Raw genomic sequence first — 12821 nt, 5'->3', positions numbered from 1 at the left:
TTGTGGAACGTTTCCGTTTCAACTCTCGTGTCCAGCACGAGAACGAAACTGTATCTACATTTATCGCTGAATTGAGAAAACTATCTGAGTTCTGCGAATTCGTAACCCACTCGGATACACTTCAAAGAAATTTAAGTGCATACGTTGCGGAAGAAGCGATCACGGAGCACCAGCATGCCCATTTAAGACTACTGAGTGCCACCGCTGTAAAAAGAAGGGACACCTTGCAAAGATGTGCTTGTCAGACTCACAACAACCAAGACCACAAGCACATGGTCGGACGAATGCTATTTCAACAGAAGGGGCGACCTCAGAGGCAAGCCTTAGCCTGCATGGAATCCATAGTGTCGATACCCAGGCAACGCCGCGTCCGTGGATAATCACCACTAGTTGGATGGGCATCCCGGTCGACATGGAAGTTGACACAGGTTCGTCTGTTACGTTGATAACTGCTAGCACGTACAGGAAACATCAAGCCTCCTGGCCAACGTTATTGCCATGCCAACGCAAGTTATCATGCTACATGGGTCAGCTACCAGTGCTAGGCGTTCTGAAAATGGAAGTCACTTACGGACACCGGACGGCAACAGCTTCGCTTTACGTCGTTGACCGTGAGGGCCCAAGCCTATGTGGTCGTGATGTAATTGCAGCGCTGGATCTGCTTACCGTCAACGTGAATGCTGTTAACAGCGAAGGCAAGGTGACCAATCTGAAGCAGGAATTCAAATCCTTGTTTGAGCCACGCATCGGTCTCATGGTAGGTCCACCTGCTCATCTACATTTGAAGCAAGGCATAACGCCCAAGTTCTGCAAAGCAAGATCTCTTCCGTATGTAATGCGCGACAAAGTGTCTGCGGAACTTGATCGGCTGTGCGAAGCGGGAGTGCTCACACCGGTGACCCATTCCGAATGGGCGACACCTATCGTGCCCGTCATGAAGAAAGATGGCACAGTAAGAATATGCAGCGATTTCAAGGTTACGCTGAACGAAGTCTGTGATGTTGAACAAACTGAGGACGGACTCGCAAATTCAGAAGCAGTATGTTCTATCCAAATCTTGGAGGAGGGGCCACTGTCAGCAAAGCAGCTAGCCGACTTGACAAGTCAAGATGCTACCTTGTCAGCACTCAGGGATGCCATACAGCGGGGATGGCCACATCAGCTGCAAGACAAGGCATTGCAACCGTATTGGTCTCGAAGAGATGAGCTCTCGACGGACCACGGTCTGATAATGTGGGGAAGGAGGATAATCATCCCAGCAAAAGCACGCCATGCGATGCTACTGGAACTCCACTCTACACACTCTGGAATGGCAACAATGAAAGCAGTAGCAAGATCACTATTCTGGTGGCCCGGAATAGATGGCGACATCGAAAGCACGGCACGGCACTGTTTGGAATGTCAACAGGCACAGCCAATGCCACCAGCAAAAGAACCTCTGTCCTGGCCATCGACAACTATAAGATGGTCACGCGTGCATATTGATTATGCCGGGCCAATCGATGAAATGATGCTACTCATCGTAGTGGACAGCTTCTCACGTTGGATTGAAGCAATTACGGTTAAGAATGCTTCGTCTGAGCAAACGGTGAAGGAACTTCGCAGTGTATTCGCACGTTTTGGAATTCCACACTGCGTAGTGTCAGACAATGGCACGCCATTCACAGGAAAAGCATTCCAGGATTTTGTGAAAGCTAATCGGATACGACATATTCGTACAGCCCCATACCACCCGCAGTCAAACGGACTAGCAGAGAGGGCGGTACGCACGGTGAAGGATGCGTTGAAGAAAATGAAGACTGGGGATTTGCGCACAAATGTGGACCGCTGGTTGCATTCATACCGTCGATCACCAAACACTGTGTCCGGTAAATCGCCCTCGGAAATGCTACTTGGGTACAACATCAGGTCAAGATTGGACCTCATCAGCGTCCAAGAACTGCACAAAGAAGCTATCTCAAAACCTGACCGGGCACGACCAAGCCCAGACAAAGAATCAAGTTCGGAAACAGGTGTGCTTCGGCCAGGGACGCACGTGTTCGCTCGAAATTACGGGCGAGGACAAAAATGGATTCCGGGAGTGGTACAGAACCAAAAAGGATCCCGGATGGCTGTTGTGAAAACGGCGGTCGGAGACATGACGCATCACGCCTACCAACTGCGCCGACGACCTGCGTCGCGGATCGCCACAGAAGATGACACCTGGATGTCTGACGTGGAACTTCACAACCCAAGCCTCCTGACTCCAGTTCGTCCACCTAGAAGATCAGGACGATGCAGGAGGTCACCACTACGCTACGGACAACCGGTGACATACTAAAGGGGGAGGAGTGCTGTGTGCCAGACATGCGGTTTAAAAGACGATAGTCTCGGCACCCATCCCAATGGTACATTCCACACGGAGAGGCCCACATTCGGGGCGCCCATAACATCGGGTCAGAGTGCAACTCCGCTGTCGGGATGGACTCTCACCTCGCTTGGCAGTCGGTTTCCTTCGAGCATCGGAGTCACTCGCTCGTACTCGACATGTAGCCTTATTGATCAGTATTAAATGTGTTATGTTGCTGTAACCCACTCGGATACACTTCAACCTCAAATTCATTAATTCTTTAATTAAGGGATTTCGCGTAAAAACGGGATAGCAGAACGGAAGATACTCATCGTTGAAAGCCATTCCATGTTTAAGAAATTCTTAAACGCGCACATGTGTTGAAATATCCGACGCTGAATGTCGCTATGCAAATGAGCCGAAACAAGAAGTACGCCATTTCCGAGCGCAGAAATGACGCGACTTTCGCCGTATCTGGGTTGGAAAGCGGTCTATCTGACCAACAGATTAGCGCCTACACCAATCAGCTCGATCGCTCCAAAGCACTTGGTCCTCTCACGTGGATTGCCCGTCGCTCTTTCTGCGCTCGAAAAGTGCGTAGCAAATAGTGCATTTTGTGTGTGCCGGCGAAAAGCACACAGTCAGAGAGGGGGTTTTCAATCGCGGAATTTATTTTGGTACCCTCAGGGCATAAGCTTTACAGAGGGGAGTGGGACAAGAAACTAAAAAAGAAACGACAGGCACATACAAGGCAATTTCAATCATAACATAAAAATGCAAAAAAAGAAAAAGAAAAAGAAAACACGCAGACAAGGTGGCCTAGCAAAACTAATCACTGGCAGAGTAATGAATTGCTACTGATTTCTCGAAGAGTGTAATGTCAGTTATTGATGTTAATGATGATGGCAGTTGGTTCCACTGAAGCGATGTTCTAGGTATGAAGGACTCAGAAAACGTTGTAGTTGCACAGCGATGAATACCCACTTTCTGGCTATTATCGACGCTACGCGATATGTAATGAGGTGGGAGAATGAGCGATTCCTTCAACGAAGGGTTGTGGTGATAGATTTTATGAAAGAGGTTCAGGCGACTCAATTTACGGCGCACAGACAGAGGTGGGATATGGAGGCTACTTTTCATTGATGATACACTAGCGGTGCGATTGTAATTGCCGAGAATGAAACGTGCTGATCGATTCTGAACAGCTTCAATGGCGTGAACGAGCGATTCTTGATAAGGGTCCCAGATAGCTGCCCCATATTCGAGTTTTGGTCTAATGAGTGTTTTGTACAGTGTTAACTTTAGATGAAGAGGTACTAGATAAAAATTACGTTTGATGTAACCCAGATTGCGATTGGCACTACTGATAATGTGTTCAATATGCGTGCGCCAAGATAAGTCCGATGTGATATGAACGCCTAGATATTTATATGATGAAACGTGTTCAAGTATGGTGTTGTTGATGCTGTACTCTGAATAGTTTGAGGTTTTGCGGCGAACTCTAAGGTGTTTGCATTTATTAATATTGAGCTCCATACGCCATGTGTTACACCAATCAAGGACGTGGTCTAAATCAGATTGGAGAATGCTGGCGTCGTCACTCTTCGTAATTTCACGATATAGCACGCAGTCATCAGCGAACAGTTTTATGTTTGAACGAAGGCTGTTGGGTAAATCGTTAATGTATATGAGAAAAAGAAGTGGGCCCAACACCGAACCCTGGGGAACACCAGAACGGACTGGGATTAGATTGGAATCGTAATTGTTAGCCGTTACATATTGGAACCGATCGCTCAAGAAAGACCGAATCCACTCCAGAACCTGGGGATTAATATTGAGGGGTTGAGCTTATGAAGCAGTAACTGGTGCGAAACCTTGTCGAAGGCGCGTTTAAAATCAAGGAAAATACAATCTATAACTGAGGACCGATCTAACGCTATGTGGAGATCGTGAGTAAAACAAGCAAGTTGCGTCTCACAGGAAAATGATTTGCGAAACCCGTGTTCGGAATCGCTGAAAAAAGCATTCTCTTCTAGGTGACGCACTAAATGAGAGTAGATGATATGCTCAAGTACTTTACACGGCACGGATGTTAATGAAATAGGTCTGTAATTATTGGGGGATTGTTTATCGCCTGATTTGTGTATTGGGATGATCTTACCCAACTTCCAGTCAATGGGAACTTGTCCTTCAAGCAATGATTGTTGAAATATTTTAGAGAGAAAAATTGATGAGTAGACAATAGTGCTTTTCAGAAGTTTTGGAGTAATCAAATCACTGCCCGCACTGGATGACAATGGTAATGAATCGATGATCTTGCCAATTCCCACGTCATCGACAATGATGGGGTCCATGGGCGGTATGTTTCGCATACTGAGTGGAGGGCATTGTATGTTACAAACTGAGCTGAAGGAGTTAGAAAAAGCCATGTTCAAAATGCCTGCGCACCTCTGGTCAGACTGTAGGTTGCCAGCTGAATCAAGCAAGGAAATCTGCAACTTATTCTTAGGGTTTACCGTGTTCCAAAACTTCCTGGGAGATTCGGCTAGCATGGAGGGTAACTGATTTGAAAAAAAATTGGACTTCGCATTTTTAAGAGCAGCACTATAAGCGTTCAGAGAAGCGGTATATTGCTCCCACTTCTGGGGAGATGACGTTCTTCTGGCTTGACGATAAAGCCGCTTCTTCTTGTTTTTTAGTCGTTTTAAAGTGCGGTTGTACCATGGTGATTCATTTCGTATGCGGATGACGCTTACAGGAATGTGCTTATCCATAAGTTGCGTTAATTTCGTCTTGAACATCAACCAGTTCGACTCAACCGAGCGATCATCAAAGCCATCTATGAAGCAATCAAGGAAGTTACACAGTTCATCATTGATAGCTGCGAGATTGGCTTTCTTATAGTTGCGAATGAGTTTCGTGCGTGTACTATGGGTATGTAAGTGAGTTTGTACAAAGAAATGCAGTAATGAGTGATCACTTAAACCATCGGAATGTACTACAGGTGATGCGAGGTCAGGAGTTGTGGTAAGGACTAAATCAAGAATGTTCAAAGTGGTAGCAGTAACGCGAGTCGGGTTCACAACAATTTGGTTAAAATGGAAATCATCACACAGGCGAACAAAAGCGCAAGCATCACTGGATGATGGGACGCCAGGTGGCTCAACATTCCATAAGATACCTGGATAATTGAAATCACCAAGAAGAAACACTGGTACAGACGGAAATCGCGTCGTGACAATATTTAGTGCGTCATGTAGATTGTCAACAAAGTTATTATCAGACGATGGTGGACGATAACACACGCCGACAATGATTTTGTTATGATGTGAACCAACTGAGACCCAAAGCATCTGCAGCGTGGTAGGGACATTAACAACAGCAGATAATAAAGACTCTGATACAGCGATCAGTACTCCGCCACCAACCCTTAATCCTCTGTCGGCTCTATACACCGCAAACACTTTCTCACAATTAAACAGCTCACAATTTGATATTTTGGTTGAGAGCCATGTTTCAGTAAGGACAACTACGTCGGCCTCAGTGGTGTCGATGAATGAGCTGAGTTCATCACGTTTGTTTATTAAGCTTCTAATGTTTGTATATACAATAGATAGGCGCGTGCCGTGACACCTTTCAGTGCCCCTGGGGATTTCCTATCGACTCGATCGAAGCTGACGTGAACTGGAGGTAGAAGGCTCTGTTGCCTGGGTTGAAGCATGGCTTTCTGTACTTCGCGCAGTTGAGATATTGGACCTCTCAAGCACACTTGAACCATTCTGAATGTACGTATGAATTTCAGAAATGGTGTCACTGACCGGGTCATAACAAAAACATTTCATATTGGTATACAACTTATTGTATTTCAGCTTAAAAGGGGCATTGCACGATTTGCCATATTCGATTAACTTCTTCCGAGCAAGTCTGGTATCGGTACTAAAGTCTTCGGACACAGCAATCTTTAAATCCCTCAAATTATGCCTAGCTTGATAAATAGTGTCACGCGTTTTGAATGACGCCAACTTCGCAATAATATTCGAATTGCGGGGCTTTATAATGCGCGCGAAGCATGGCAGACTCAACCCACTCGTTCTGGACAAGTTTATACTGTAAAACCCTTTAATTTCGCGAGACCTTAACTTTCGCGAATTTTGCGAATCGAGAAAATTCGAGGAACTCGTGGAGTGCGCGAAATTTAGTTGTTGCGAATATATCCCTACTCGATTCGCGAAAATTTAGGGCTGCGAAATTAAATGATTTTACAGTATTTATTCATGATAACTACGGCCTCTGCAAAAATACTGTTCAATGACGTGGTGGGTGCGCCTTGCTAACGTTCGCATATTTATATGGCTTCCGAAAAAGAGCCACTGGATCAATGGACAGAGCTTTCACGCGTCGCCGTCCTGTGAACATTCGATCAGCACTCGCTATAACTGTTACGTGTAGTTGCCATTAAAGGCATGGCTCGTCGTTCTGATTATCTAGCTATGTTGTTTTCTCCAGCGCTTAACGCGCACTTAACGCGCCCAGTCGAAGTTCTTGGGCGACGACCTTCTTGAAGTGCTTTACTTTTCCTAATGTTCCTTTGTGTGTTCGGTTTTCTTTCATAATACTATCCAGTGCTGACGCACTTGTTTGGTGCAAGGTACAGTAAATACTGCCACCGTCGCGTTGACTATGATGGAGAAAATACCCCCGCTCTGAGGTATTCGTGCGTCCCCGTTGGGGCTCCCGCCGATATGACAGCATCGGCGTGACGCCGCTGACGCCGCCGCCGAGCCTTCAACGTGCTCTACGCCGCCGCCGAAAAATATGCCCACGGCGTCGCGTGCTCCAGACGGAAGCAGCCAAGCAGCTCTGCTCAATTCCGCTGACGCTAGTGTGCCGCAAAAGAGCAAAAGACAGAGCCATAGGGCTATGGCCTATGGCTACGCAGCCATAACCAGCCATAGCCACATAGCACATATTCGTTCGTTTGCGTGTTGATTTGTGCTTGTGCTCTGGTTGCTTTAGGCGCGATGGCTCTGGAAAGTGTTTTAAAAGTAAATATTCATGCTGGGTTTGGCAAAGCTGACCTAGATCAAGACGATTTGGTAAACTTTAAAGATGTGATCAGCACGAACTTTCGCCACCACTCTCAGTTGGCCATGCCGCCGTTCCCTGACGTGAGAAAACTGCTTCATCATCCTCTCCCGTTTTGTCTTGTTCTCACGACAGCACAACGTCATATAGAATATTGCCTTACTTTTCTTTAGCCGAGTCAGACCCTAAAGTCTTTCGAAGATGACGGTGTGAAGGGAATCAAGATTCGTTTTGACAAAGGCACGACAACACTCGGCTTTATATTCAAGCATGGTGTGGTCATAGCCGCTGACTCGCGAGCTACCGCTGGTAGCTACATTGGTAGGTATCAAGAGCATGTTTGAGCGGAACATGGCACATAGTATTGTTCCTTGCATTTTGCACACAGGTTCTCAGACTATAAAGAAAATTATCGAGATAAACAACTACCTCTTGGGAACCATGGCTGGTGGTGCAGCTGATTGTGTCTACTGGGAGAGAGTCCTTGCAGAAAGATGCAGGTAAACGATGATTTTAGATTAATGGCTGCACGAAACACTAGACAATGTCTACAGTGAATTGCCTCTGCCGAATGGTGTGTTACTGCTCAGGAAAAACGTAGTGTCCCTTACGTTTTTAAGTGGAACCTAGTTCACACCGCATTACTTTGGTAAATGCACCCAGTAGATGCTTCAACAGCCTACAAACCAAGAGGCTCTAAGTATAACATGATATGCAACATCATGGCCTTTGCATCCGCTAGTGCTGTGAGGCAGATTATCTGGAGTGGTACAGAGTTTTTAGAAATCTTACAAGTAAGTGTAGGTAACTTTCCCACTCCTGTCCGGCTTTTTTTAACCACTTCCTTATATCGGTCTTTTATGTTCTTAGACGTTGGCGGTTTTGTGTTTGTGCGACAGCCTCGGCCTGATTGATTTCCGTCATTTCTGATCTTAAAGGACATAGTCGTACTGTTGGGTATTTGCATGATGCACATATTATGATGTTGAACATAAAAGTAGAATGCAGGCAACGTGGGAGTTTGAGGGAAAAGAGACGGTCTCCCTCAAACTCAAGGAAATGTGCCACATTAACCAATGTAATGACTCTGCTTCTAATGTTTGAATACATGGACCTCAATTGTCATTGGTTTTCTAAAGTATGTGATACCTTCTAAGGCCAGCATGTGCAAGAAACAAGGGCATGATTGAGTTGTGTCATGAAGGTTAAAAGAATGCCTGAAACTTCAACATTGCAGGTTGATAATGTCCTACAAAAAGCAGCTTCAGGAACAATCTGTAAATACCATTAGCACATAAAGTGACCTTACTGTCCTTGTGCTCTGTGAAATTGAGCCGTTTCTGTTCAAGGCAGGGCACATCATTGCGGAATATGTTAAAGGGGCATTGAACTGATATAAAGGCTGATTCACGTTACTGCATTTACGGCTGCATACAGCGTCTCATGTGTACCTTCGTTCCGACCCCAAGAATGTTCCGTTGTAATGATTCGCTGTCAGCGGACATAACACACAAGCGTAAATGCAGCAGTGTGAATCAGCCTTAAGAGCAACAATGTGTTAGTATACTGCTTAAAAGTGTTAAAATACCCTAGTGCTGGGTAAAAACATTTAAAAAGGCAAGGACGAGAAAGAAGACTCAACACAAGCACTGAACTTCAACCAAGTGAAAGATTTCTTTATTGGACCTGTTTTTATGCATGTACTTTGTTGGTGACAGATGTCCCGGGACACTCCCCCGTTGTCTAACCTGTTTTTCCTATTCTAGAAATTTCTTTATACAATCCAGAAAACTGGGGTATTTTAACGCTTTTAATATGTACCAACCAGCTCAATTCATTACCCTTACTCAGTAAACTGCTGCTACGTGTATGACACTCTGCATATAATATGTGTGATGTCTCACTTTTTATTTGCAATGTCCTCATTTAGAATATATGAACTGAGGAACCGAGAGAGGATTTCTGTTGCTGCTGCATCCAAGTTGCTAGCTAACATTCTGTACAACTACAAAGGAATGGGTCTGTCATTGGTAAGTAAATACATAGATACTGATTTAATTTTTGTTTGGATTCTTCCACTCATGAATTGCACTTTTTCCATACTTTTAGACCATGATCGGTTCTTGTGGATGTACTTATACGTGGTCCATACAAATAATTATCCTGTTCAATTCCTGGTAACATACATGCTGTGAATCAGTTGGAGACAGAAGCTGATACAACAAAGTTGCTTGAAATGTTAACAGCCATGTGTCTGATGAACACGCATCTGCTTAAGGGACGTGTAACACATGCGTAGCTGGCTTACTGTGAACTGCTGTACAGTGGAGGCAAACATGAGCGTACATAAATGGACATACATAGAGTAGGTCGTGCATAACCATAGTTTTTCTTTTTTTTCTTGTCTTCCTGTATTTAGAGTTTGAGGTCTCAAGGGTTAACCTGCATCTTCTTTGAATTTATGCCTCGAATTTCAGGCTAAACCTGATTACTTTGTTACGACGCCTATGTAATTGGTGACTTTGCAGGAGAACAAAGCAACATGTGGTGTGACATTGGAAAAAGAGTGTAACTAACAAATTGGTAGAGCAAAGCTACAGTAACAGTTAATGTTTTATTGTGATAAGACCATGTGTTTTAGAGTTAAACCTAGTAAGCCCTGTATTTATCCATCGATGTGCATCATAGCCACTTAGGGTAAAACCCGAAAATCTCCAAAAGTGAATTTGCAAAGTCAGCCACCAATACAGGAGAACACTAAGCACTGCGCAATCAGCACAGCCACTAGTCATCCCACTGTTTGTCTGAAATGTGAGATGCACACTTTATTTGTTTTCCACCCGATATATACCCATATAGCCCGATTTTACCCATTTTGCAGCTCCTGAAATAAAACCCGATTTTTGAAAAATGCATGGCACTGTGCCACATCAACAACAATTGTTGTGCCAAAATATTGGTGTAGCATGCTGCACATTCATATCCTTGAAGTATTGTACTCTTTCCTACAGCATAATGCTTAGTTGAATCTCATTTGCCGATTTTGAAAATGCCAGTGATACACTGTGGGTCTCTGTACAAAAAGAAGTGCTATAATTGCATCAGAATAGGGAACTGCGAAATCTCTGGTGATTTTTGAACGGCAGTGCAGCTGAATCATTATGTATAGTATTCTTATACCAGATGTTTACAATGGGTTCCTCTTGGGCAGTAAAGATTGCTTGCATGGCATGAGCAGTTGGTTCTTATGGAGAATTAGTGTAATTCCTAATCTAATACCAGTTCTGTAATGTTTTCAGGGTGTCATGATCACAGGGTGGGACAAACGTGTAAGTGTGACATTTTTGCTGGCTCCTACTGACCGTTACTAAAAACTTTCGACATCAATCTATTGTGCTTTTGCAAACGTAGCTTGAAGGCATTGATACATATTTCAATACAATCAGGGTCCTGGTCTTTACTATGTGGACAACGAGGGCAATCGACTCTCAGGAAACATGTTCTCTGCTGGATCAGGCTCCACTTTTGCGTACGGTGTATTGGACAGCGGATACAGCTATGACATGGCTGAGGATCAAGCGTATGATTTAGCACGCAGGGCTATTTATCATGCCACTTTCCGTGATTCTTCCAGTGGAGGCATTGTTCGAGGTATACATGTGCTTTGTTTTGTTTCAGATGTGTAACATACTTTGCAAAGTGTGCATCAATGTAGCATTGCGTGGAGCTTTACTGCTCTAATAGCTGGCAGATGATACCCATTTTTAAGACACTGCAAGAATATCGGTTCTATTTGAAAAGTGTTCAGTGAAGGGCAAGCACAATCGATTCCTGTTTTGAGATTGTATTGTCTAGATAAATGTAATGTATTGCTATCATGGGAGATTTGTCCAAGCTCATAAAGTAAGAAACTGTATTTAGTAGGAGCATATTATGGATGTTCCAGTGGACTTCTCATAATGCTATGTTAACAACAGTAAAACTGGGAATCTGTAGTTTAGTTGCACAGAGATGGATTGGTGAAATTTTTAATGGCAGGTTGTTTTCCAACTTCGTTTAATTCGGAAGTCTACATGAGCATAAAGTGAGGTGTGGCCTCGCAAGGTCAGCATGCTGCTCAGACAGTGAGGTGATGTCGTAGTTAACACACGAAATGTCTAAGCTGGTCGCAAATTGAACATCAGGAGATTATCAGGTCCTTTCTGCCTGGCTAGTCGAGGACAGGAAGGAAATGAAATGGACAGCCTGAATCCAGCCGTGAGGATGCCCAGGAATTGATGCTGATCCTAGGCAAGGCTACCTTTGGATTAACATGCCATTGCTGCCTTCTGCCATGCATGCTGCCCACGCTCACTTTGCACATTTTGTCAGACTGTGCCATGTTTTGATACAGCGCATTCTACAGATAAGAAGTTAATCCTAAAAGAGCATGTGTCTGTCTGTCCATCCTTCTGTCTACGGCAGTATCAGGTGATATTTGTCGCTCTCTTCGCTTCCCCTTTCGGAGCAGGGGGCGAGAGGTTTGCATGATGCACTTGTTTCAGTGTCTTGCTGGCATTCTTGGCGGTCTTCTTCAGCCAAATGCCACAAATTTCAAAGACTGAAAGCCTATGGCTGCATGCGGCTGCTTGTGCCACTGAAGGCGGGTGGCTGAAACTGCTGTTGTGATTGAGGAGACTCCTAAGGATCACATCATGTTCGAGTAGTGATCAGGCCTTGTATGGCCTAGACAGGTTTTGTAGTGCCTGGTGTCTTAATCAGCGAAGTGTCGGTGATGTAGGGAGAAATGAAAATATTCGGGGGTGACACTGTGCTGCATGTATACACAAAGCCGACTTACTTGAAAGCACGAGGCAATAATAAACCTGAACCTCTATTTAGCGGCTGCAGTTAACCGACTGATTTAACAGTTGCGTGACCTTGGTGGGTTTACTCTAAGATTACACTGTCTTTCTCCTTGTAATACTGTGCCTTCTGACGATTCTAAGGCAAATGCCATGTGCAGAACATAAGTTTGCTTCTTTAACCAAGCCTCTTGTCTAAGCCACTGTGGTTCAAATTACAAGTGTTGTCTGTTCAAATATTTGCGAGACACTCATGTAGATAAACCACTAAAAATTATGGGACCATCTCATAGAATTGTTTTGAGGCCTATGTGCTCATTATTGATTCTTTGCTCTTCTCTTCAGTGTACCATGTAACCGAAGATGGCTGGAAACACATCTCTGATGATGACTGCAAGGACCTCCATGAGAAATTTGAGAAAGAAAAATTGCAGTGAGATTGGTCTTTATGTACTGAACATTTGTTTGCTGACATGAACAATAAAGTGTTTGGAGACATCATGTTCAGCATCTCTCTGAGGCAGCACTCAAACCTGTAGCCATAAGGAACAGGAGCCAGAGAG

General features: G+C 44.5%; 2 protein-coding genes across 2 annotated transcripts; both read left to right on the top strand.

The window, feature by feature from the left end:
- The first annotated feature begins 523 nt into the window (after positions 1 to 523).
- On the top strand, positions 524 to 2320 carry LOC135381654 (uncharacterized protein K02A2.6-like). Its single transcript, XM_064612562.1, has one exon. The coding sequence runs from the start codon at positions 524 to 526 to the stop codon at positions 2318 to 2320; it is 1797 nt and encodes a 598-aa protein (XP_064468632.1).
- Positions 2321 to 7265: 4945 nt separating this feature from the next.
- Positions 7266 to 12759, top strand: LOC135377792 (proteasome subunit beta type-5-like). Its single transcript, XM_064610465.1, has 7 exons — positions 7266 to 7497; positions 7588 to 7735; positions 7803 to 7914; positions 9345 to 9444; positions 10714 to 10743; positions 10861 to 11065; positions 12604 to 12759. Exons 1-7 carry the CDS (start codon positions 7351 to 7353, stop codon positions 12693 to 12695), a joined length of 834 nt encoding a protein of 277 aa, XP_064466535.1. The 5' UTR covers positions 7266 to 7350; the 3' UTR covers positions 12696 to 12759.
- Positions 12760 to 12821: the final 62 nt, after the last annotated feature.

This window comes from Ornithodoros turicata, chromosome 1 (assembly GCF_037126465.1).
Source record: "Ornithodoros turicata isolate Travis chromosome 1, ASM3712646v1, whole genome shotgun sequence".
Taxonomy (NCBI): Eukaryota; Metazoa; Arthropoda; class Arachnida; order Ixodida; family Argasidae; genus Ornithodoros; species Ornithodoros turicata.
This window is presented reverse-complemented; position numbering and strand designations above follow the sequence as displayed.

Excerpts from the sequence above, each read along its gene's own strand:
- LOC135377792 (XM_064610465.1), top strand. The coding sequence starts at position 7,351 with ATGGCTCTGGAAAGTGTTTTAAAAGTAAATATTCATGCTGGGTTTGGC. Across the intron at positions 7,498-7,587 it reads CCATGCCGCCGTTCCCTGAC|CCGAGTCAGACCCTAAAGTC; the intron begins GTGAGAAAACTG and ends ACTTTTCTTTAG. Across the intron at positions 7,915-9,344 it reads GTCCTTGCAGAAAGATGCAG|AATATATGAACTGAGGAACC; the intron begins GTAAACGATGAT and ends GTCCTCATTTAG.
- LOC135381654 (XM_064612562.1), top strand. The coding sequence starts at position 524 with ATGGGTCAGCTACCAGTGCTAGGCGTTCTGAAAATGGAAGTCACTTAC.